General features: G+C 33.4%; 2 protein-coding genes across 4 annotated transcripts; both read right to left on the bottom strand.

Annotated features, from left to right (window-relative positions):
- Nucleotides 1-929: 929 nt before the first annotated feature.
- On the bottom strand, nucleotides 930-11,155 carry LOC132615398 (purple acid phosphatase 8-like). Of its 2 annotated transcripts, XM_060330001.1 has the most exons (7): nucleotides 10,729-11,147; nucleotides 3,791-3,947; nucleotides 3,046-3,153; nucleotides 2,718-2,845; nucleotides 2,029-2,157; nucleotides 1,438-1,505; nucleotides 930-1,308 (listed from the first exon to the last, which is right to left on the bottom strand). In XM_060330001.1, the coding sequence occupies exons 1-7, from the start codon at nucleotides 10,933-10,935 to the stop codon at nucleotides 1,092-1,094; spliced, it is 1,014 nt and encodes a 337-aa protein (XP_060185984.1). In that variant the 5' UTR covers nucleotides 10,936-11,147; the 3' UTR covers nucleotides 930-1,091. The 2 variants fall into 2 exon arrangements, with proteins under 2 accessions (XP_060185984.1, XP_060185986.1); XM_060330003.1 differs by lacking the exon at nucleotides 3,046-3,153 and having other exon boundaries at nucleotides 10,729-11,155.
- Nucleotides 11,156-14,696: 3,541 nt separating this feature from the next.
- Nucleotides 14,697-23,387, bottom strand: LOC132612598 (RNA demethylase ALKBH10B). 2 transcript variants are annotated; one of them, XM_060326694.1, is made up of 8 exons: nucleotides 22,537-23,387; nucleotides 19,252-19,365; nucleotides 18,835-18,941; nucleotides 18,438-18,555; nucleotides 16,827-16,946; nucleotides 16,629-16,741; nucleotides 16,387-16,541; nucleotides 14,697-15,724 (listed from the first exon to the last, which is right to left on the bottom strand). In XM_060326694.1, exons 1-8 carry the CDS (start codon nucleotides 23,027-23,029, stop codon nucleotides 15,094-15,096), a joined length of 1,851 nt encoding a protein of 616 aa, XP_060182677.1. In that variant the 5' UTR covers nucleotides 23,030-23,387; the 3' UTR covers nucleotides 14,697-15,093. The 2 variants fall into 2 exon arrangements, with proteins under 2 accessions (XP_060182677.1, XP_060182678.1); XM_060326695.1 differs by lacking the exon at nucleotides 22,537-23,387 and adding an exon at nucleotides 21,865-22,020.
- Between the last annotated feature and the right edge of the window lie 2,256 nt (nucleotides 23,388-25,643).

Here is a 25,643-nt window from a genome sequence, read left to right as displayed (position 1 = left end):
AATTAGTCAGCTTTATTTTCAAAAATTGAAACCGCAGAAGTGAAATTGACATTCACAGATACATTATCCCTGGATTTTTACGTTGAAATCTATTGCGTATCATCATCTTATAAGTAAATAAAACTGAAAATTTCATGCCAATTTGGGGAAAAATTGAAATTGAATGTGATAAAAGGCGTTTTTTTAAAAATCGGCTCGGCCAACTGTAGCTACTTTTATCCTGTATTCACTTTATTACATTTAAAATCGATTGTATACAAAAAAATATCCTTCAAAATACACCCCAAAACACTAAATTTTGCACTAAAACAATTAACGAATACACTCAAAAACTGAATACAAGAAATAAAATTCACTGTATTCATTTGTATACATGTACACTTCAAATTCACTATATTAATTTGTATACAAAAAAATCTTCTTCAAACAAGCGAAAAACACTGTATACACTGGATATATACAACAAATCAGTGTATTTTGTATTTTTTGGTCAGATTCCGGCCAGATCTGACTGTTTCCGTCCAGATCTGACACCGACACCAGCCAAGGTGGCGTTGCTTCAACGGCTTTCGCCACCAACGCCATGACAACCATCAGAAAGTATAGCTGGCGTTGGGACTATTTCGGACCAGATCTGGTTGTTCCTCATTAATTCCGTTTACCAGTGGTGAAACAAAGGGGAGAGGGAGACAAGGGTCGTCGTGGTGGAGCGTTGGCTTGTGGTTTTTCAACTCATAAATTTAAAATTGTAGCTCTGCCCTACCCCCTACTTCACTTGGCTAACCTTGAGGATAAATTTGTGCAAAAAATAAATAAGGCGTAATTACTCAATTTCCAATAGTTTAAGTGCATGTTTTGCCTCTTCCTTAAACTAAATCACCATGAAGTGCTTTAATCTTTCGTATCTCTATCAGATTACATAGAAAACAATCAATAATAAACTAGTACATTTTAATTCCTCATAGAGAACAATCAATAATAAAAAGTACAATTTAATTCCTCATAGGGAACAATCAATAATAAACTAAAGTACAATTTTAATGCCTCGTTCATGATTCAACTAGCTTTTTTGTAGTACTAATTGTATACCCCTATTGCTTAGCTACACCAGAGTCCTTTGACACACTAAATTTGTGTAGCACATGTCCAAAAACATCATAATACACAAATTCAGCTTCTTTTTGGTTCAATTCAACTGAAATAAATCCTTGTCCATCATAATAAAATTTCAATTCCACCGGATTCCACCCTTTTAGGTCTCCTCTCCAAGCCTTGGATCCGCCTCCGCTTGTTAAAAACTCCAATTTGCTAATTATGTAAATAATTAACCGATTAGTTCGAACGAAAACCAATGTTTATGAAATAATTAATGAAATTTGGTTAATGTATAACAGTATATATAAAGACACTAGTTATGTATACTCGCTATCTTGTTACCTGTCAATGCTTCCGATGCGTTCCAGGCAGTGATCATGGCCGTTGATGTAGAAATCGACACTATGTTCCTAAATGGAATAATAAGATAAAATTAGCGGAACCTTACATAAATGTATCGTCGGCCGAACTTGAACTTGATTACTGGCAGTAATCCAAATATACAAAATCTATACATTGATATGTACATTATAACTACAATATATGTATATTATACATATGGTATATGCATATTATATGTATATTATGCTTAAATATACAAAACCTATGTATTTGGTGGCTATTTTGTAAACTAGATCACCTAATGGTATTATGCTGTAATTTATTCATAAAATTAACAATAAATATGAAGCAAAATGATTGGTGCAAAAATAGTATTTACTGTCCACTTTTCGGCCCTGTCTTTAAAAAATAGCTATTGTTATGGAGTTTCAATCACACGTGAAAGATTTTAATTAATTCGGAACTCCATAACAATGGTTTATTTTCAATTATATGAGCTGAAGAAAATGTTATTTATGATTTTCTTTTTCTCAAAAATTGTGGATCCAATCTTATTAAATGCAAGAACTATGTGGTAGTAAAATAAATTACCTCAAGTATTGGGACTAATTGGTCAGCAAGCTCTGTAATACTACCATGATGTCCAGCACTTTTAATCGTGTGGTGACCAATCACCATCTTCCATTTTGCACTTGACCTACGTAATGCCAAATCCAAATCCTTTTTGCAAACCCCAAAAGAGAATTTAGGAAAATAGGTTGAGAGAAATAACGGAATAAATTTCTCAATATATATGTTACTTCTAAAATATATATCCGTTTCAATTTATGTGACACCAATTGAATTGCCACAGAATTTAAGAAAAAAATGAAGACTTTTGAAATTTGTGCTCTAAAACAAATCTTAGATATTTGTGTGGCTGTAAATCATCTCGTAAAAAATATAAAAAAGTGACATTATTTATGGGAAAGACTAAAAAAGAAAGTATGCCACGTAACTTTGGACATAAGGAATATATAGTAATGGTTTTACATGCAGAAATGCACCAAAAGTCCTCCGAATACTATGTTTTTCTAGTTTATCTCTAAAATTATGTTTTTCTAGTTTATCTCTAAAAATTTTGTGTTGTAAATTTTGTGAAGATATCAGTGATAGCAAATTAGTTGCCATTTTTATTAAATACTAACTAATATATAGTAATAAAATTACTTATAATTATCTAATAAACAATCTTATTATGTACAACATCAATACATAAAACTTAAACTCTTCGTTATTACCTTTAAGAGATCGTTGAGATATTTTTCCCTTGGCAAGACACCTTTCCAGTCATAGGTGCTCTCTTTTGGGTTTGTAAAATAGTCGTCCACAAAGGGAGTTGTGTCTACGAAGAAAAATTCCACAATGTCTGCCTCACAACAAAAAAAGGACAAGAGTGTTAATATAGTAATATTTACTTTTAAGGATATGAACCTGTGTTTTTCTTTAATTCTTTATCTTGTCTGAGAAAAGGGTGAAAGGTTTTGTTCCCTTTAATTACACGAGCTAAGAAAAATGAAATAGCATTATTAATATTGTAGTAAAAACTTATTGTTATATAACTATTACCTGCATCAAGAACATAGGATTTCAAACAAAACCATCTTTCATCCTTTTCTTGAAGGACTGGACTTAGCTGTGCCTCTACATCACCTCTATAGTCATGGTTGCCCAACACTATCACAACAGAAAATAGGAACTTTAACAAACTGATAACTTTAGACATTCAATTTCATGTAATATTTTTATATGTTGAATTGAACGGGTCATAATGAGGTAAGTTATTAAATAAGCGAGTTAAATATTTAATTCATGCAAATATTTATGTGTTTAATTTCGCGTGTCAAAATATAATAAATTAAAAATGGGCGGGTTAGATTATTTGGGTTGGGTCAAGATGGGCTAAACATAGGTCATAGTCCAATCTACCCAGTACCCAACTCCTATCAAGTTTTGGTTTTGTTTACTTATAGTTTATTTAATTACCAAACAGAATTAACAAAACTCTTTTCCTTTGTTGAGGCAATATATAACATATATATATATATATATATATAAAACGGATATGTCAAGTTGGGGTATATATTTAGCCCAAATCAATCCAACTTTTAGATTAGCTCCTTTGGACATATCAAAATGAGCTGAGTTAATAAATAGTAAATAGGTGACTAATTTTGATGAGTTGGACGGATCCTGCTGTTGGGGATAATTTTGCGACCCCTATTTAAGTCCTGGTAAGTTTTTAAAGGCATGTAATTATCATAAATAATAGTAATGATGATGTTGATGATGAAATATTTCATAAAAGACTTACCATTGTACCACGTTTTTTGCAAGCTAGGAGCTTTGTAAATATTGGTGAATGAGTCGTGAAATGCAGGATCATTAACACCAGTGAGCCCATCTTCATAGAAATTGTCACCAGTTGATATTACAAAATCAATCTTTAGCTTCTCGCCTATCTCTCCCATCTATACACATTTCATAAACCAAAAAAAAATAAAAAAAATGACTACATAATAATGTTTCACCAATGAAAACACAAAAGTAAATATTTAAGACGTCCACCAATTTTCGTAGCCGCTAAATTCTAAACTCATATTTAAGTAAAGCTTTAAATTATGTGAATGAAAATAATTATTATTTATTATGCCTAACTCACTAAAAATTAGCTCATAAGGTAAGAATCGCCAAAATTATACAAAGACATAAGAAATTAACTTATAATACAAAGAAATAACACACCTTCCTTCAACTAATGTGAGACGTTTTATAGTTTTATACCCCCTCCCTCCTCCTGCAAGCCTAAGCATGGACATCTAGAGGTGAACATTATTAAAAGGAAAATTTACTTATTATAGTTAATTCTAAGACCTATTTATGAATAGTAACTACCTTTTATTTATTTATTGTTCATAACTAGAATATTTTCTTAAATTACACATCATAACTAGTGTCGTGTATTTCACAAATTCCTCTTTTAAATTGGTTTTCTCTCACCTCTCAAATCTATTTCTCCCTCACCCTTCTCTTTCTCTCTCTCCATTCCCTCTCCTCCTCCTATCACAGTTTGCTGATTCCAAGCAGTACCAAAATTCCAAGATTTTCCTTCCGTTAGTTTGTTGATTCCAAGTAGTAACCAAAAGTAGTGGAGGAATGGTCAAGGATAAACGTAGAGACAATGCATGAGCATCAGATTGCTCAAGTGCTCCATGTTATTTTTTCTTTAAAAGCCCAACCTGTTGCAATCTACAGAGAAGACACTAAAAGAGTCGAAGCTCGAGTTGGCACCTGTAGGGTAGAGAAAATTCTGGGCATGATAAAGGAGAATTGTTCTCAAAGTTGTTAACTCTTTTTTCTTCTTGGATGTTTGGTGAATCTGTGGTTAGTGTGGAAGTTGTAGAAACACCATTGATGAGAGTTGTGGAGCTTCACGCCCACCAAGTGTTTGATAAAATGTTTCAGTATATTTCAGTGTATTATTACACTGTATTTATCTTCTTCTTTTTTGTGTAGAGCCTATTTTTGCTCCACTTTATTTTCACGATTTTTGTATTTCACTGTATCTTAATGTAATTCTGCATTTTGTATTTCTAATTTATGAAATAGTTTCTGATATATTTCATTGTATTCCATTATATATACGCATACTACAAGTTTATATTTCTTAAACAATCAGCCATATTTCATTGCATTGCAGCGTATATTTTTCTATATTTGGAAGTTTTCAGATCTTTAGTGGTTTTTGAATTCAAAAAGTTTTGATTGTGATAAAAGTTGAGAGAGATTCGTGAGCTGTTATGGAATGCGTGAAATATGGTTGATTTAATTTAACTTACCATTTAAAAAGAAAAAGAAGAATTTGTTCCAAAAATATAGCCTATTTTTACTCAACCCGATTTTGTATTTCCCTGTATTTCACTGTATTTCAAAAAATCTATTCCATAAATAGCTCCTGATTTCACTAGAGCGTGTTTACTGTTCACTGTATTTCTCTATATTTCAAAAAAATAGAAATACACGCATTTCTAAAGAAAAATAGCTACGCTTGGTAATTTTGCATTTTATAGTTATATCTAGTTAGAAGCCAATAAAAGGTAGCTATTTATGTAAGTTGTCCTTATTAAAATATGAGGGCCCAATACTTGGTATACTAATATAGGGAAGGGTCCGATTGTGATGTAAACAAAATGAATCTTGGATCTAACTCAGTCTCAAAATATAGCTTATTAGGTAAACAAAATGAATCTTGGATCTAACTCAGTCTCAAAGATTATAACCCAGGGCCGGTCCACTGTGTTGGTTCACAGGAGCTAGGGGTGTCAATGGTACGGTTCGGGCGGTTATTTTATAAAATTTATACCATACCAATTTTTCGGTTATTTTATTTTGTAGAACCAAAATTAAACTTTTCGAAACCGTCCCATCATCTCGGTTTCTCTTCGATATCGGTATGGTTAGGTTAATTTTCAATTTTTTTTTAAAAGAACATGTTATAGTCACTAGTAATAATTAAATACACGATACCATGCATACTTCTGTAGGACTTTGGTAAAACTCTCTAGACATTTTTACTGTTTAAAATGTGATGAATCTAGAAAACATAAAAGATGACAAGAATAAAGATTAATCCCCACTATTTTATTATAGTGTCAAACAATGTTAAACAAAAACAAAGAGTCTAACTTAGATTGCACGAGGGGGCAGAAACCAATCAAGATGAGACTCAAGAACTGAGTCTACTAAGATTAAGTATCCAATAAGAGAAATTTAAAATCATACGAGGGGAAAGTCATCTTAGTACTTTGTAGCTTTCCATCCAAGATCGTTGGAATACCTTATAGCTTACAAGTTAATTACTACTCGAGATGCTAGAACTAATTTAATTTCAATCGGAAGAGTATAAGATGTTTCAGAGGTGAAATTTTAAGTGTTAATTATGTTGCCGACTTGTAGTTGTTCTCATCATCCCGAACCCAAGGCGAAATTGTTTATTATATTTAAATTTAATATATAGAATATATTTTACATATGTAAACTTATTCGGTACGGTTCGGTATTTTTTCGGTTTATTTTTATAAAATTAAAAATCAACCTGATTATTCGGTACGGTTATAAATTTATATAAAAACTGTTGGTTTTATTAAAAGAAACTTAAAAATCTATTCGGTACGGTACGGTTCTGTCAGTCAAATCGGTTTCTTGAAAACCATTGACACCCCTAACAGGAACTCAAGTTTTTGTCTAGACTCTGTATATGTATCAAGAAATCTATTAAGGGCAAAAAAAATATTAGAAATAGTTAATTGTGAACCAATTGTTATTAGAATATATATTAACTTGAGATCGTTATAAGAATTCATAAACTTTTAGTTCCGAATATGTCTCTGACTGTAACAGCTTTAAAGCGAAAAAGAAATTATTCTTAATTTACTAAAATGGGTAAGTGATAACTAGTTTTTGTAATTAATTATAAAGCTTTACATCAATTCAAAACGTTTTCTCGTTGAGCTAAGCTAAGTCCAACTTGACCAAGCATATCTAATTACTCGAGTGTTTAAACATATACGGCACGTTTCCTTGTTTCTCTCCTTTGCTTAATGGATCGTTACGTAACCAATATTCATTACTTTGACCTTGAATTATCTATTTATAATTAATTTCTTTTTAGTCTTAATGCATATGCAGCCTCCTAAACTGGTACTTTTTATTTTTATTTTGACATCTCAACTAAGTGTTGTTCCTATTGAATCTCTGAACTTGACCTCAAGTGTGTCTATCAAACACAATCCAATTTACATAATAACATATATGGTGAATTTCATTTTCTTTAGTCATGTGCGTGAATGTCAATCGCATCCTACGTGAAAAATTCAACCAATTAAAACACCGCACCCATTTTAATTATACACATCAGATAGGAAGAATTGTGCTACTGTGTTATACAAGTGAAGAAGCACCACTTAAACCAATCAAATAACAAAACTGGAAAATAAGAAATCAAAATTAGAAACTAAAACTGAAAACTGAAAAATAAGAAACCAAACTAGAAAATAAGAAAGCCAAAAATATTAAGCAATACCATATCCTATTTTGTTATTACAGAATCCCAAAAAAGCTTTAAAATCAATCTCAAAAGGAGGGTCTTCAATTCCTAGTTGGCCGAATTGCTTGGTTCTTGAAAAAAGATCGTTATACACATATTTTAATGATGTGTATAATTAAAATGCGTGAGGGGGTTTTAATTGGTTGAATTTTTCATGTAGGATGCGATTGATGTTCACGCACAAGGCTAAAGAAAATGAAACTCACCATCAGGGGCGGATCCAGAGGTATTCGAGGGTGTTACCCAAACACTCTCGACAAAAAATTACAGTGTATATGCAGGGTAGATTTTTTGTGTTTATGTACATATACATATATTAACTTTTGAACACCCTGAATAAATGCAAATGGTTAGCTTAAGTGGTCCAAGGTATTCAAAATAGTCTCTAGCATTCTAGGTTTGATTCCCATCAACAACATTATTTTTTATATTTAACTTTTATTATTTTTTTCGAACCCCCTGAGTGAAAATCCTAGATCTGCCACTGCTCACCATATATGTTATGTAAGTTGGATTGTGTTTGATTGACACACTTGAGGCCAAATTCAGGAGTTCAATGCGAACAACACCTAATTGAGGTGCTAATATAAAATGGAAAAAGGGGACAAATTTAGAGGGTTGCATATGCATTAAGCCTTCTTTTAATCTATATTTGATCTTTCTAATTTACTACATAATTGTGGTAGGTTAATTATATTAATATATGTTTAATTCTCCAATATGTAGATTATGCTAATCTTCATTTTAAAATGGAATACATAAATAGAGCTTACTGTTATGGCTTAAAGTAGTAGAACTTTGGATGAATGGCATTTCGAAGAGTGGGGAATATGCCTTTTTTCTTTAAGCTACCAAGGCTCAATCTAGAATATCCAAAGAGTTATTCCTTTCTATTTGCGTGATGAAAAAAAACTCCTGTCCAACACTCCAATATAATGATGTAGATGCAAAAGGTCATATGCTTTTCGTGAATCCCACGCAATTACGGTGGCGGACTCAGGATTTAAAGTATGAATGCACGTATATTTACAAATTTTTAAGATAAATATAAGATTTAAATCAAAGTTATTGAGTTTGACCAAATCTATAACCGAGACTTTAACGCCTTCTCTATCTGTCTCAAGGCGTTTGTCCAAACACCACTCACCGAAAAATTACACTGCATATATTTAGGTTAAACTTATTTTTTATGTACATTTGATGTTGAATATTTGGCTTCTCGTATATTTATTTACATTTTTTTATATTTTAAATATCATTGGTTAAAATTTTGATTCTGTCACCGCCCCAGTCATAATTAAATAGTCAGAACAAAAAGAAAGAAAGAAGAAAGTAGGTGTTGAAAGGTCAGTAAGAATTTTATTAGTAATTAATTAACTAAAGGCATTAATATTGCGTTGCAGGAACCATTAAAATTTTAAACTGATGCCTCACAGGCATAATTAAAAGTCAAACATTGGCGATAATGCTAACTGCTAAGTACAAGTTCAACATTAACAGTAATATTGCATTGGTGGCAAATAGATTAATTGCCTCTCCTATACCTACATAAAAACATATCATCAAGAATTGTTTTTTGTTCCCTCTTTATTTCATACAATTTCTTTTTTTAGGCTCATTCCAGTGTCGATCAATCACCAACTTTTAACATTTAAAGTTTTCTATTACTGAAAACAAATAGTTAAAGCTTGTAAATAATTAAAATTTCAAGAACAAGCACGATATATAACTAAATTTCAATATTTAAATTTTTCTATAAAATGAAAAAGTAATTAAAAAATGCAAAGTCTTGTAACCACTATGAGAGGAATTCAAAATTTCAAGATCAAGCATGATTTCTTTAGACTAAAGGATAAACCAAAAAGTAGCTTTCTAACTTTTGTTCTTACAAGAATTTTTTAGACTCAACCAAATATTAGTCAAGTTATCAAGCACCATTTTTCAACATTTAAAGATTTCTATAAAATAAGAAAAAAGTTATAACAAAAACAAAGAGACGTAACTTATAAGTATTCTGAGAAGAATTAAATCTCAAAGAACATTACCATGCTTTTTTTATAACTAACCAGACTAAAGAATAAGAACAACAAAAACAAGAACTCAAATAATTTCCATACAAAGTATATGAGAAATCGAGAAAAATGTGACTTTCTGAGATAATAACTAGTATTAGTTGAGTGACCCATTTGATAAATCAATTCAGTATATGAAGAAAAAACTAGGGAAATGATGACAATTAAAGAAGGCTTAATACCCAGATGGACCCTTAAACTTGGCATGTTTTGTAAGATAGGCATATAAACTTATAAGGTAACCAGATAGACACTTAAACTTACTTAAAGTGTATTTTTCAAATTTTCCAGTTATTTTGAAAACAAAAACTATATTTTTCAAACACTCACAATTTTCATGGCCAAACAAGCCCTAAATATATCACAAAATATTTTTTTTTGAAAATGCAAAAATAAGGCAATCGCATATACATGAGACTATAAATGTGCACTTAAACCAATAAATACTCGCTAATCGCAATTTTGCAGCTTTCAATTAACTCGGGTTTTTTTTTTTACACTTGAATAATTAAAAAACAATAACTTTAACCAATAAAAATCCTTAAAAAAAGAAATTTCAAATTAAGAAATTTCTAAGTTCAGTATTTCAAGTGTAAAAGAAATTTCAAATTAAGAAAACTGTAAAGCCGAGAAGAAAATCCTTAAAAAAAAGAAATTTTTTAATTTGAAATTTCTTTTTTTAAGGATTTTTATTGGTTAAAGTTATTGTTTTTTTAATTATTCAAGTGTAAAAAAAAACCGAGTTAATTGAAAGCTGCAAAATTGCGATTAGCGAGTATTTATTGGTTTAAGTGCACATTTATAGTCTCATGTATATGCGATTGCCTTATTTTTGCATTTTAAAAAAAAATATTTTGTGATATATTTAGGGCTTGTTTGGCCATGAAAATTGTGAGTGTTTGAAAAATATAGTTTTTGTTTTCAAAATAACTGGAAAACTTGAAAAATACACTTTGAGTAAGTTTAAGTGTCTATCTGGTCACCTTGTAAGTTTATATGCCTATCTTACAAAACATGTCAAATTTAAGGGTTCATCTAGGTATTAAGCCATTAAAGAAGAAGAAGAAGAAGAACCTGGTTGGCCACGTCAGTTTGGTTATAGAAACCTTTCCTTCCCCAATCTCCAATAACAAGAAAACTAAGAGAGCCATCAGCTTTTACAGATTGCTTGAAATATGGAAACTCAGCAGCACAAAGAAGAAAACACAATCCAAAACTAGCCAAGAAAATAATAAGATAATGAAAATGCATAGTGTTTTTCTTGGGAAGAAATGCTGCCATTTGATATGAAAAGATGTAAGACTTTGGAGGGAATTGGCTTTTTTGGTTTGCTTTTCTTGAAGGGGAAAATGGTTTTATGAACGAAGGGTATATTAATGGAATATCCAAAAGTTGTGGAACTGGCTTTTTAAGTTTGCTTTTCTTAAAGGGGAAATGGATTTATGAACGAAGGGTATATCAATGGAATATCCAAAAGTTGTCTTACTGTACTTTCAACTATTTTGGAAAGGAATGTGATAAGGAATTACAAGAATGCGAATGCCTTATAACTAAGTTTGAAGCCAAGGTATCTTTTTATTTTATTCAAATCTTTGCTTATACGTATCTCACATGAATACAGACAAGACACTAAAATACTTGGCGGACTTAAAAATTATACTATTAAAAATCTTGATGAATAGTGTTACTTACATGTTCTGATGGGAGATAACAACTATCCCGTGGAACTAGTCGAGGTGCGCACAAGTTAATAAGCTTGTCAACCCAACTTCTAAGCACTTTTAAATTTTTATACGTGTTTGATAAATTTTAAAAGTATTTATAAGTCGAAATCAGCCAAAAAGCCAAAAATCATAAGTTGATGACCCTCACTTATGAGTTTTTAGCTTATAAACATTTTTGTTTAACCAAATCTTTACCATTTTGTCCTTAATTTTTTGGAATTATCAAAATATCTTTCCTAAATTGCTCTCCATGCCATTTTTGCGTTCATCTTTTTTCATGAAAAGATATTTTTACATTTATATTTTTGTAGATAAATTTTAGGGAATTAAAGACATTTTAATTAAAAAAACTTTTATCACCATTTTTATTCAAAAGCGTAATCATTACAAATCTATAAAATTAATATTCACTTGATATTTATCAACTATTTTTAATTAATTAATCCAGACGAGCTCTAATAAATCAAAACCATAAAGGGGAAAGAACGTTGATGTCTCTTGAAAACAAAATAATTACCATTCCATACCCCTTTATTTTCATTCCCCTAAAACTATTTATCTGAAATGTCCCAAAATTATGATACCAACGTGATATATAAATATACTAAGATGGTATCATGTTCATTTATTCAAAAGACGCACTTTTCTCAAAAAACATTTATGATACCATCATCTTATATACATATACTGTGATGGTATCGTGGAGGACTAGATCAGTCCTTCAATGAGACACTCCTTAGTCCTCCGTGATACCATCGTGGTACAAAAATATACTAAGACGATATCATGGAGGACTGCTTTAGTCTTTCTCTTAGTCATCCATGATACCATCATAATATATAATATATTGCGATGCTATCATGGAGGAAGGGTTTTGGGCGAAAAGGTACTCAGGTAAATATTATCAGCCGGTTGAATAAGAAGCGAAATTAGTTTAGGACGCATAAGCGGGTAACTATTTTACATTTTAGGGTTATTTTATGTTGTTTTCTCAACCATTAAAAGCTTTAAAATATCTTGTTACCAATAGGAAGCCTTTTACAGATTAGGCAATTTTAAAGTCTCTCAACAATTAATTAATCGTTCACACCTTTCTTTCGTTGAACGATGAACGGGAAGTTTGGTGATGCTAATCTGATCTAGTATATTTTACTTTCTAAGTGTGGAAAAGGAGAAAACTAATAAATACCAACGTGTTGTGTTATTCAATTGATTTATATTTCACTGTTCAAGACTTCAAGTAAAATAGAAATTTGAACCCCTAGTCTTATTTTAATCGATCCTCTTTTATGTGGTGGTGGGTTGGTGACTTGGTGTCAGTAAACAAGTAAACAACTAATACTTCATTAATGAAAAAATATGATTGTTCGTGGAGGAAAAGAGAAGATTAAACAATTCTCCAAATACTTGAATTCATTGACCAAAGAGCAGGAGATCCCAGAAAAAAATTATTTGGGGTCGCTGTAATAGATCCAGGGTCGTTGAAAAATAAATATTATCATAAAATTTCAAATTTCATAAGTAAAACTCTATGACGTTATCATGGAATTTTGCCAGTGAAATTTGAAACGCCATCATCATCATCATAATAATAATAATAATTTATTAAAGACATGGCCAAAAAGTTATCAATGAACGCTATTTCTACTAAATTGACATTCCAATATTAAAAGGTAATTACGTAAACTTGTTATTATTATTATTATTATTACTATTGCTATTATTATAAGCATAATGTTAAAAGTTTTGTTCTTGGTGTTGACATTCGGTCTAAAGGTACAAAATGTCTCAAGAAATTTACAGGAAAGAGTTTAAAAGTGTCACTTCCAAACTTCTTGGATTTGACATCATATTATTATAAAAGCGGGTAGATCTTAAGTGAAAACTAGATTACAAAAATGCCCATAAAAGATTGAATGACATTTTAATCCTTCAATACACTTCAAAAATTAAACAGCGATTTTATTAATTAGTCCTTTGATTAACTTTTCTTGACGGCTGAGTTTAGTATCACTACACTAATGTACAATGTATGTGTTTAACTTGTAAAATGTATATACTGTTATAAAATAATAATAAAAGTACACGACAATAAGAAATATAGCCAAAAGAATTAGGGGGGAAAAGAGAGATTATATTGCTCTTTCAATTGATGTACAAATGAACTGAATTGACATCCTATTTATAGAAGAAAGAAAGCTGTTGCAAGGCTTTTCAGAAGCTGTTGGCAAGCTGTCTGCTTGAGCTACTCGTAAGCTGCCGTTTGATTGTAAGCTTATCCAGATGATTGTGTATTTGAATGGACATCTACAATACGGTGTATTACAACACTCCACCTTGACTGTTCATTAATAGATTTGTGTCTCGTTAAAACCTTATTAGGAAAAACTCAGTGAGAAAATCCAAGTTAAGGAAAAAGAGTACACTATCTAGTCTTAAAAAAAATGTGCGCACTCATTTGGTTCTACTTTAACAAATGGCCCAGAAAATTAAATGATTGGAGACAAATCTTAGCCACCAGAGATGTCCTATTGTTTTATTGCTCGAGACTTCTTCCTTTCTCTTAGTATTTGTGTTTAAATTTCACTGGTTGAACCCACTGAGATTTGTGTCGGGTAAGCTCACTAAAGGGATGAAAGGCTCTTTATTAAGATTCTTAGAGCTCGAGCTAGAAACTTCTAAAACCATCTAACGTAACGATACCTCTTGACAGTAAACAAGAGACTTTATGAACAGAAAAGAATCCTGATCAATTCATGTTTCGATCATATTGAAAAGAAAGAAAGAATGGAAGGATGATCAGAAAAAATCCTGCTCCCAACTCATGTTCAAGTGTCAAAGGTTGAGGGAATTATGACTTTACTACATCATGTGAACTAAGCTTGGTATTTAAGTGAAAAGGGATAAAGGGGTGATCCCGTTATTCCGATGGCTGCAGTTGATCCTAAGAATTGGCTATTTTTCCGTCATAAAAAAAAAGAATAATCAAATGAAGTCAACACGAGTACTACCTCCTCCATCCAAACTAATCAGCCATTGGATACTCTAATAGATCCTGTTAGAAGTAAATCTGATAACAAATAATCACCTAAACTGCAGTTATAAATTAATACCACCTGCTAGGCAGTAGTATTTGACCCCAGCAGAAATGAAAGCTAATATAGTATTATCAATTCCATTTTAAATAGAGGTAAGAATATATTTTTTGTCGTCACACAAAAAGAAAAAGATTTTATAATCAAGTTATCAGCATAGGAAGAAACTATTTTCAGAAAGCAAAGGAAATTAACCATGGAGAGAGAAGAGTAGACAGCATCAAAGGAATAAAATGTGCCAAGTTCATTATAGTGTAAAACATTTAGCCTACAAGTTTTTGGTGATTTCATATATGAGAACAGGGCAGCAACTGACAGAAAGAAATACTCATTACTACTATTCAATGAGCTAAAATTTTCTGTGGAGCTACATTAAAGTTTTGTAACTAAGTTCCTCATCTAATTTAAGATATATATGTAATATATATGTTTGATAAGACGACAAAAAGGAAGAGCAAGCAAAGAGGTGCATGAAGAACAGATAACTCTTCTTCCCTTGCTCTGCTGGATATGCGAGTATAACTCTGAACAATTTTCCGCTCTTTACATTTTCTTCAAAAACTCACTGCAGTTTGTAGCCTAAACCTTTCCCTCCAACGATAAACTCACCTTTTTCCACCTTAGTGTCGTTCTTCATCAGCCACTGCTTTCTCTGCATCACTAACATCTATCTTTCCATTGCACTCTTGTGTTTGTACTTCAGTATCCGTGTTATCTTTCACAGGAACACTGGTATCCTTTTCTGAGGAAGCTAGATTTTCAGCAGGAATGTTGTTGTCAGTGGCTGAAACTCCGGAGCCTGGAGGAAGGAAAACGCCAGTGCCAGGGAGTGGCAGTCGGGGTTGGGGATGCCTAGGAGGAGGTGCTGCCCATCCGGCTGAGGCGGGTGGAAGAGCAACAGGTGCAGGAAAAGGCATAGCTGGTGAAACTGCAGAGGGAACAAAAATAGGCTGGACATTTGGAGGAGCTAACTGTGGACGAACAGCTGGAACGGGTAATACACCAGTTGTTGGCATGGAACCATAATGCTTGGGCCCACCAAAGGGATGACGGATATGATTTGGTGATCTGCTAGGAGGAACCCACTGGGGGACAGGACCTCCTGCTGATGAAGGGAAATGCTGACCATCACCAGACTTGATTCTTCCCCGCTGCAATTTTGTAAAGGTCACAAGTATTCGCTGCTTCCGGATGGATGGAATTGCATATTTTGTAAATTCAGTTGATCTTCCCTGCATTACAAGTATGGATCTGCGCATTTTCAAAGCGGAGAGATTTATTAGGTGATTACTCCAAGAAAATAGAGACATTAGTGGAAAAAAGAGGTAGTGGAACATAAAGTGACATGCATATACAAAAGTGTGCGTAAGGGGTATTTTCGCATTTTAGTTTGTGAAGGGTTATTTTGGTCTAACAGAAACACATTCATAATTGTGTCAACTAAGCAGTGAGATTTGTTGTGGCTTCTACTACTTTAACCCTTCAATAAGTCAATTAAAGACTCTTCTCTCATCCTAAATTGTCACAATTACAATATTGCAAGTTCACTATTGCTCGCTAGTCGCTACTGCAACCTCAAATTATATTATGACTGGGGATGAGGTATTTATGTATTTAATAATTAATACAAAAGTCATTGGCGGTAAGGGATGTTTGTGGAGGTTTGAAGAATGGATCGAAGGGACAAATGGCATGAAAATTCTATGATGTTGTTAAACTTCTTTCCATTCCCTTCGCCCTTCTAACAGTAGTAGTAGGATCTACTCATTAACGTTATTTGAAGGTATAACGTGCTAGGCTGGATAATGCAGCAACTCAATTTGGAGTCAAATTTACAAGTCAAGGAAAAGAAACTAGTAAGCGAAACAAAAAGAAATAACAAACCGAAAAAGAAAGCCGGAGGAAAGGACTACCCTGGTGAAAAAGACAGTTTGAGAGAGCCTCGATAATCGCCTGGATGATCCACGCCAATCACCTTACCGAAAGTCATGTCACAGTCTGTCAAGAACAACATAGATATAGGTCGCCCATACCAATGTGGCCAGATATGAGGCTGTGAGTGGTCCCCCTACAATTATAAGCAATATATCAAGTCTCCTAAGCTTTCTGAGCAAAATCACCATGACCATAAGAACTAAAAACTACTGCTTGCAACCTCGTTGAAGAAATCAATAACGCAAGCATCCGGCTTCGCAGACAAAATTTGCATAGCACTCAGTCGATCAATAACATCTTGGAACAAACCGGGAATCGCTTCTATTTTCCGGTCTGCAAATTCGATTAAGAACCCCATTAACTACACCTGAAAGGAAAAATATATAAGTTTATCCTATTGCTTAAATGTTTAGCATGCCTTTGTATGTTGATATGGCAGCTTCATCCTCGGGAGGTGCATCTGCAATGGGAATGCCCAACTGTATCATCTCCCTTCCATGCCCCTTCATAGGTCTCTTTGAGACTACAAATGTCTGTGCTGCTTGTCAAAACATTTATAATCATTGACATCTATATTAAAGCATCAGATACAAATGATAGCACTTCAATCACAAAAATCTGATCCAGCTTTTTAATTAAACACTCCTGCTTATCTTGCATTTAATGAATTTAAGAATATCATGATGTAAAAAGCACAGTACTGACAGACATTTCATTTGGTAAAAGGTAACTTAAAATGCTTAACCAACATGAAGTGCATATCGGCTGCATTCATATGACATTACGATAAATCTTTTTCTCGGCGTTTTTACCTAAACACGTAAAAGAGTTTGCCCCAAGAAATATTTATACAGATTGGAGTGAGCCACTTCCATCTTTTAAGGATGTCACTCCATTTCTCTTCAATTCCTACATATAACACACCCTCAGAAAATGTAAATATTTTTTAATTTTTACTGCAAGTAAATATCACCAGAGATGCTACCTTTGCCCCACCCAACAACAACCTGAACTACTATCACATGCTACTGACCTTTATGTCCAACCAAAGACCAAAGTATCCTAGAGCCTGTTTGGATGGGCTTATTTTAAGCAGCTTATAAGCTAAAAAAAAATAAGTTGGGGTAGCCCAATTATTTTTTTGAGCTTATAAGCTGCTTTAGATAAGCTAAGTCAAACGGGCCCAATTATTTTTTTGAGCTTATTTTAAGCACAAAATGACTTTAAGTTGGCCAGCCAAACACTCAAAAAAGCTGAAAACAGCTTATAAGCAACTGATAAGCCAATCCAAACGGGCTCCTAATCTTTTTATTAGTAGAAACACTTTTATAATTTAAATGGTTTTCCAAAATAACCTTTTTCACATTTAATTTCAGATAAGAACCCCCCTCATCAAAGACAAAGATTAGGCCGAAGGAGGAAAAAAAAAAAAGGAAGTATACAAAGGCAAAAACTGCATGAAAAATAATAAAGAGAGAAAGTAAAAAGGGAATGGAAAAGATTAATGATCTTAAATTTATGTGATAGCATAATAATTTATTTTGTATATATAGAAAAAAGTGAACAGGGGCAAGCCTACTAGAATTAAAAGCTATATTTATAGTACTTAAGCTTGATTTCACAATTCTTCCTCAGCCGACTCACAATTAGACTACTTCCCCTGATAATAGCATAAAAAGTAACTCTTAGTCCCACATGGTCTACCTTGACAGTTCTGGATTTGTATTCAAAAGGCAGATTAACAGTAAGAAGAGATAATATCTTTAATTAGTAAAGGCGTCATTTTTAGTCTCCAATGGTTCTAGCTTCACAGTCAAAGGTAAATTCACCTTTAAAAAACGCTTCCTACAACTTATCTCTATTAGAGACATTATTATCAGTCTCCAACTGCATGCTGACCATCGAAGTCATCACAACTTTATATTTCACAGACATCCCTAACAATCCTTTTGATTATTTTCTAAAGAAAATGCCAAACTCGCTTTCAAAAGCATGTCAGACACACAATCCACACGGAATAACTACTTACCAGGAAGCTGTCCTCTTCTCCCAGCAACTCTCAAATCATTTACCAAAGTAACAAGTTTTGAAACTTCTGAATTGCTTAGCAGTTCCTCGTAAAGTTTCATGCCATCGACCACATTAACCTACAGAAGAAACCGCTGCATCTTAGCTTATGAACAAATAAATTTGAATCTTGTAGCCAAGTTATTCTGTCAGATTGATGCTAATATGAACAGCAAAAAGACCTTTGGTTCCCTTAATTATGCAGCAAGTAAAAAAGGTCAACAAAAGTATTTACATCATAGACATCCTTCGGATTACACCAAGAATACAAAAATTGTAATGTCCTAAACTTCACAAAATGCACTGCGGTACATTTGTTCTCGAGTTGAAAAAGAAGAAGCTGTAAATTTTAACATTACCGGTTTCCCATCGTATATCTCTGTAGCAACAAAAGTTTTTGGTACAACATTCTGCTTCTCAATTGGTACTTGGATGGAACTGGATTCGTTCTCCACAGTAGAAGACCCTTAAAAGGTAAACATGAAAACGATTACTAATAGTGGAATATAATTAGCTTAGATAAACGAGTAAAACATAACCATTTCATCTCACACCCATCACAATCAATTTCCACAAACAAAAACAAGTAGAAAACAAAATTCCTTTGATAGAAGAGGTTGATATGGCTGATTAAAGCAGTCTTTCTTTATTCTTATTTTTTTCGTGGACGAATAATATGCTTATTAGAACATTCTAAAGCACAATGCATTTCTAAAAGATGCAGCTCCACAAACAAATAGAACGTCTGATCTAAATCAGAAAAATAAACTACATACCATCAGAGTTTGAATCACGTTTATCACCGGTTTTGTCTACTTCACTTTGTGAGTCGCCAACTTCTTTGACTGAACTCTTCATTGAGTCATTTGCTTCAGGATTTCCAACCAACTCTGTTTCATCATAAATAAGAACAAAATCAATTTCATAGCTTACAACGCACAAGAGAAGCTACATGTACACATAAAAAATCTCCATCTAAAACGGTGAACAAATTGTAGTTCATATGGATGTACTTCACTCTGATTCTCCATTGGTTTGCAATGATGTGACAGTAAAGGAAGTTTATGCAATGTACAAAACCCAAGAGAAACGTCCGCCTCGCATCAACTCAGAGGGATAACTCCTTTCCAAGTTCAAAATAATATCCTTCACATGATCAAGAAGTATCCTCACAAGCAATCTAATTAAGCTTAATCGTTAGGTACCAATGGAAAACTGAAGCATTCACCTTGGATACAATAAAATAAATGTGTCTAGCACATGTCAAATTATTTGATGCCACGAGTTATTGGGCTTCACACTGCCAGTGTGACACCTCATAACAAAGTAGATGAACTCAGTAAGCAGAATCATATGAAAGACAATTAAAGGCAATTCATTAGCTTTGCCTCAACCATAAAAATTACTAATATCAAGATTCACATCATCCTAATTATCTTGACAGAATAATTTGCAAAACTGGATTTAAATCCATACCACAAAACGCAAAACTCCAATACTCTTCCCAGTGTCCAACTATGTTACTCGGACTCTTCATAAATGTCACAGGTGCGTGTTGGATCCTCCAAAAGTAGTGCATTTTTGGAGGATCCAACACGGGTGCGGCAACATCTTTAGAGAATCCGAGCAACATAGGTGTCCAATTGCCTTATGGTTGGAACGATATACCTGAAGTATCCAGGAAGAAGCTTCCTGTCGCTCCTTCTGCCTCTTACTGACAGTGACAATTAAATCTCTAGCATTAGAACTTCTCTCAATCGCTAGCACAGGTCAATGCAAGCAGAGACTTCTTGCAGTTTAAAATTTAGATGTGCTCCACTCAATCGTACAGATGGTCAGAGATACCCTTGCAACCATCAATTAAACTAAGCCAAGTAAACCGTAAACTAGCACGGCAAACACTTTTAAACCAGCTGAAATGGCAAAAACTTACCTCTTTGTGGAAAGCCACTAAATTTCCAAATTCATAGTGATGATTTCACTTATTCTAAAGTAAAAATTTTGATTGGAACAAGGGGCACTCAATCTGTCTTTCCACCAATTAATATAATCCATCGCTAAGTACGTTTAAAACATTAGATTACACTCTGATTAAGGGAGACTAACAAACATCATATCATTAAATGGTGATAAATCCAAATCTTTACAATCCATGACTGCCAATTTGCTAAATTATTAATAATCACTTTATCTTGTCTCCCAATCAATAAATGGAAAAGGAACCAAGATTCTAAAATTTAACAGTTTCCTAATAGATGATCAATTTCAACAGTCATCACTAACAGGGATGTAGAATCACAGTCCTTCAATCAATAAATTCCAAATGGTTGTATTCTAAACACAAGCCATTTGGTTGCTGGTTAGACTTATGCAGGGATTAGTTATTCCATCTTCTACATAAATTGATTCATAACTTATAGTACATGTTTTAGTTATGTGGAATTGTAAATTTAATGAAACACCGTACTGGGTGTGCTGAATCTTATACATAGCAACTAAAATGCTACCAAACATGGTTCTAGTTATGCATGTTTTAATATTATACATGAATAATTCCCTTCCTAACCAACAAACAAACAACCCCAAAGTACATACACCATATCAAGAAAAGAAAAAAGTAAAAAAAAAGAAAAGGAAAACATGACATTCTAAAATCTCAGCTTTCTTCTCCCCTTGCTTCACTTCTACTTCCTTTTCTACAACATCGATCTTTTGAACCCCATTCAATTTGTTATACAACTCTTCACTATTTCCATCTTTAAGTCCTTCATTTCTCCAATTTCCTCTATTCCCACCCCTCTTATTATCCCCTTTTCCCATTTCACCCCCACCATTAAACCCCTTTTGTTGTTTCCTCCACTCAACCTGATACAATGAATAAATCACCTCAGCAACACTAAAATACTGCTGCATATGAAGCACACTACTCCAATTACCTCTCCTTTGTTGCACACTCCCAATGACTCCATCATACTCACCAGGCTCACCTACTAGCCTTAAATGATGACATAATGCATTTATTATCGCATTCGCTGCTGCAAAAACTTTACCTCTTTGTGGAAAGTAACTAAATGACCAAATTCATAGTGATGATTTCACTAATTCTAAAGTGGAAATTTTGGATTGCTAAGTAGGTTTAACAGATTAGATTACACTCTGATTAAGTGAAACTACCAAACATCATTATCATTAAATGGTGATAAATCCAAATCTCTACAAACCCACGACTACCAATTTGCTAAATTATTAACAACCAATAAATGAAAAAGGGGCCAAGATTCTAAAACTCAATCAATAAATCCAAACAACAGTCTTTTAAACAACAAAGAACATACACCATATCCAGTACAGAAAGTAATAAACAAAACATAGCATTCTAAAAATCTAACCTTTCTTGTCCCCTTGCTTCACTTCATCAATCTTTTCAACCCCATTGGATTTGTTATACAACTCTTTGCTATTCAGTCCCTCATTTCTCCAATTCCCTCTATTCCCACTCCTCTTATTATCCCCTTTACCCATTTTACCCCCACCACCATCAAACCCCTTTTGTTGTTTCCTCCACTCAACCTGATGCAATGAATAAATCACTTCAGCAACACTACATACCGTTGCACATGAAGCACGCTACTCCAATTACCTCTCCTTTGTTGCACACTCCCAATCACTCCATCATACTCACCTGGCTACCCAAGAGGCCTTAAATGATGACATAATGCATCGATTATCGCATTCGCTGCTACAAATTCGCCACGTAACCAAGATTATAAAATTTAACAGTTACCTAATAGATGATCAATTTCAACAAATATCACTATCATTAAATGGTGATAAATCCAAATCTCTACAAACCCGTGACTACAAATTTGCATTATTAACAACCAATAAATGGAAAAGGAACCAAGATTCTATATTTTTAACAGTTTCCTAATAAATGATCAATACAATCACATACCCTTCAATCAATAAATTCCAAAGAACAGTCTTTTAAACACAAAAAAGTACACACACCATATCCAATACTGTAAAAATAAAGAAAACATAACATTCTTGAATCTCACCTTTCTTGTCCCCTTGCTTCACTTCATCAATCTTTTCAACCCCATTAGCTTTGTTATACAACTCTTTACTATTCAATCCCTCATTTCTCCAACCCCCTCTATTCCCACCCCTCTTATTATCCCCTTTTCCCACTTTAACCCCAACACTTTGCTGTTTCCTCCACTCAACCTGATGCAATGAATAAATCACGTCAGCTACACTAAAATACTGCTGCATATGCAACACACTACTCCAATTCCCTCTCCTTTGTTGTACACTCCCAATGACTCCATCATACTCACCAGGCTCACCAACTAGCCTTAAATGATGACATAATGCATCGATTATCGCGTTCGATGCAGCAAATTCACCTCTTAACCATGATATAAACCCATCCCTTTCATCCATTTGAGGTTGAAACCATTGTTGTTGCTGCTGATGACGTGCCACCCCTGACACGTCACCGTTGTTGTGAGTTTTCTCTGCTGGCGTGGCAGCATTACCTGATTGCATTGTTCTTGAATTCTTGAACTCAAATATTAACTACTATATGTTACTATTATCTATGTTTAGTTGTGTTTTGTTTTTTTTATGTGTGTGATAAAGATTTAGCTCTTTTTTTTTTTTTAATCAGATCTGGATGAAAACACAATGGGGTTGTTGCAAAAAGGTAAATTAAATGTGAGATCTGAATAAGTGTGTGTGTGTGTGTGTGTGTGTGTGTGAAGATGTAGAGAAAGGGTTGAATGAGGGGTTTTTAGGAAGAATATTTGGCTTATAGAGCACGCGTATTTGTGTTTGTTTTTTCTGGTTTCCTATAAATGGTGGTTTCTTTGTGGCTTTCTGTTTTTGATTTTGACTCTCTCTCTAGGAAAATTCAGGTTCCTTTTTTTTTTTTTTTCCACCTTTCTATTTTAGGTTTTTGTTTGATGTTTTTAATAGCCGCCCGAATAATTTGAGTTTACATCTATGAGGCCCGTTTAGGAAAATTGGACTGATTCAGTTCACACTGTATGAGGCTCGTTTAAGAGAAAAGTGTTCTGTCGATTAAGTCTGACTAATTCAATTCACAATGTGTGAGGCTCGTTTAAGAGAAGAGTGCTCTCTCGATTAAGCCTGACTAATTCAGTTCCATACTGTATGAGGGCTATTTAAGAGGAAAGTACTCTCTCGACTAAGCCTGATTAATTCAGTTCACACTGTATGAGGCTCAATTAAGAGGAAAGTGTTCTCTTGATTAAACCAGACTAATTCAATTTTGTTTATCATATACTGTCTAAGAAAGTACTTTCGATTAAGCCTGATTAATTCAATCACACTATATAAGGTCTATTTAATAGGGAAGTGCTCTCTATACTTAGCCTGATTAATTTAATTTGCATAATATAAGACTCACGTAAGAAGGAAGTACTTTTCTAACAAGATTTTTTACATACTTAAAATTTAAACCCAAAACTTTTAATTATGGAGGAAGGGATTCTAGAAAAAATTGCACGGCTTCCCCCTTCAAATGGGTTGATCTTGATTTTTACCCTTCAAATGGTTGATCTTTAATTTTTGTCCAACGCAATTAAATTTATGCCTAGTGAGCTTACGTTCTTTAAAGAGGTTGCGCATAACTTGTCAAATATTATGATACAAAAATATAAATTTATGCGCAGTCAAAGAATTATTTGTTGCAAAATTTAAAGACCAACATAAAATAAGGACAAAGTGCCAATACCCAAGGATTCTATGGGTTGCTTTTGACCTTTTCTTTTACTGTGTTTCAATGGTATACAAGAAGTCTGTCTGCTAGTCTAGTCTACAATGTGATTGGGTGGAAAAATGAGAAGGCCTACAATGTGAATGGGACGTGGGAGTGGACCGAGGGTTTGAGGAAGGAAGAATCTAGAAGGATATTCTAAAATGCAATGTTTTTTTTTTTTTTTAGAAAAGATATTATTTCACCCTGAACTTGGCACGAAAATTCACTTTACCAACTAAATTTAAGTTATATTTATATACCCCCTTAGCAACTTACGTTTCAATTATTTTTCATCCTAAAAAAATAATGTCACTCTCACAATGTGAGATGTATTACACTCGCGCCACGTCATTACCATGTCAAAAATTACCAACTCTTCATTTATTATTTTTCTTTCATTATTTTTTCTCTTTCTTCTTCTTTCTCCTCATTCTCCCCACACTTGTAGCAACCACCGCCGCCGCAATCACCACGCCACCACCACCGTCGCCGCCACCACACCACCACCCCCATAACCACCGCCTCCTTAAATCAACCCAACTGAAAAATTTCATCTTTGTCAAAGATTTTCTTTTATTAATCATATTTCAACCATAGCCACCACCACCGCAGCCATCAACCTTTCCCACCACCGAAGCAACAATAATTTCCAACAGACCATCTTCTTCCAATATTGCTTCTACTTCTCATTCAAATCACCAAATTAAGAAAATTCACAAATTTTGGACTGAAATTCAGATTGGTATCAACAAAAAATAGAGGTGGCGGTGGGTATCAACAAAAACCCACCTGCAATTTCTTCAATTTCTTCATTGTTATTTAGAAAAATAGAGACGATAGCAGAGGCTTTTCCCAATTTCAATAGCATACCCACTTCCACTCTCCGCAAGCTTGCTTCGCCGCTTCTTCGAAAAATTTCAATGTCATTTTTCAAATCTGATTCGAAAACCTCAAAACACAATAATAATTCACCCAGCAACAGTTACACCGAGGTCAGCGTCGTATCTTTCAATTTCATATTCGTTTATAATAACTACCAGAAATCCATAATTCATTGTTGTTAAACGATGAAGAAATTGCACGAACTGCCCTTCAAATGGACTTATGCAACAACAATAAAGAAATTGCACGAACTGCCCATCTTCATTCAGACCTCCATTATTTTTTCCTTTATTTGCATTTTGTGTTCACATTAAATTAAATAAAGATATGTTTATTTACCCATTTATAGATGCAATATTAAATTTGCTCTCTTCAATTTATCTAGAAAAAGAAAGGAGAAAAAAAAAAGATGAAGAAGAGCGCAGCAACGTTTTAGAGGATGGAGAACAAGAAGAGGGAAGGGGTAGGGACGTGGGTAAAGGTTTAGGGGCCATGGGG

This window comes from Lycium barbarum, chromosome 10 (assembly GCF_019175385.1).
Source record: "Lycium barbarum isolate Lr01 chromosome 10, ASM1917538v2, whole genome shotgun sequence".
NCBI lineage: Eukaryota > Viridiplantae > Streptophyta > Magnoliopsida > Solanales > Solanaceae > Lycium > Lycium barbarum.
The sequence above is the reverse complement of the archived record's forward strand: the minus strand, read 5'-3'. Positions and strand labels throughout refer to the sequence as shown.

Bases quoted from the DNA above. Each gene is read 5' to 3' on its own strand.
- LOC132615398 (XM_060330001.1), bottom strand. From the start codon at position 10,935: ATGGCAGCATTTCTTCCCAAGAAAAACACTATGCATTTTCATTATCTT. The intron at 3,948-10,728 runs GTTCTTCTTCTT...AAATGTGTATAG, and splicing joins AAACTGACGTGGCCAACCAG to ATGGGAGAGATAGGCGAGAA. The intron at 2,846-3,045 runs GTAATAGTTATA...GTTGTGAGGCAG, and splicing joins ATCCTATGTTCTTGATGCAG to ACATTGTGGAATTTTTCTTC.
- LOC132612598 (XM_060326694.1), bottom strand. From the start codon at position 23,029: ATGCAATCAGGTAATGCTGCCACGCCAGCAGAGAAAACTCACAACAAC. The intron at 19,366-22,536 runs GTGAGATTCAAG...ATGATGAAACAG, and splicing joins GAAGCAAGGGGACAAGAAAG to AGTTGGTTGGAAATCCTGAA. The intron at 18,942-19,251 runs GTATGTAGTTTA...TTACCTTTTAAG, and splicing joins ACGTGATTCAAACTCTGATG to GGTCTTCTACTGTGGAGAAC.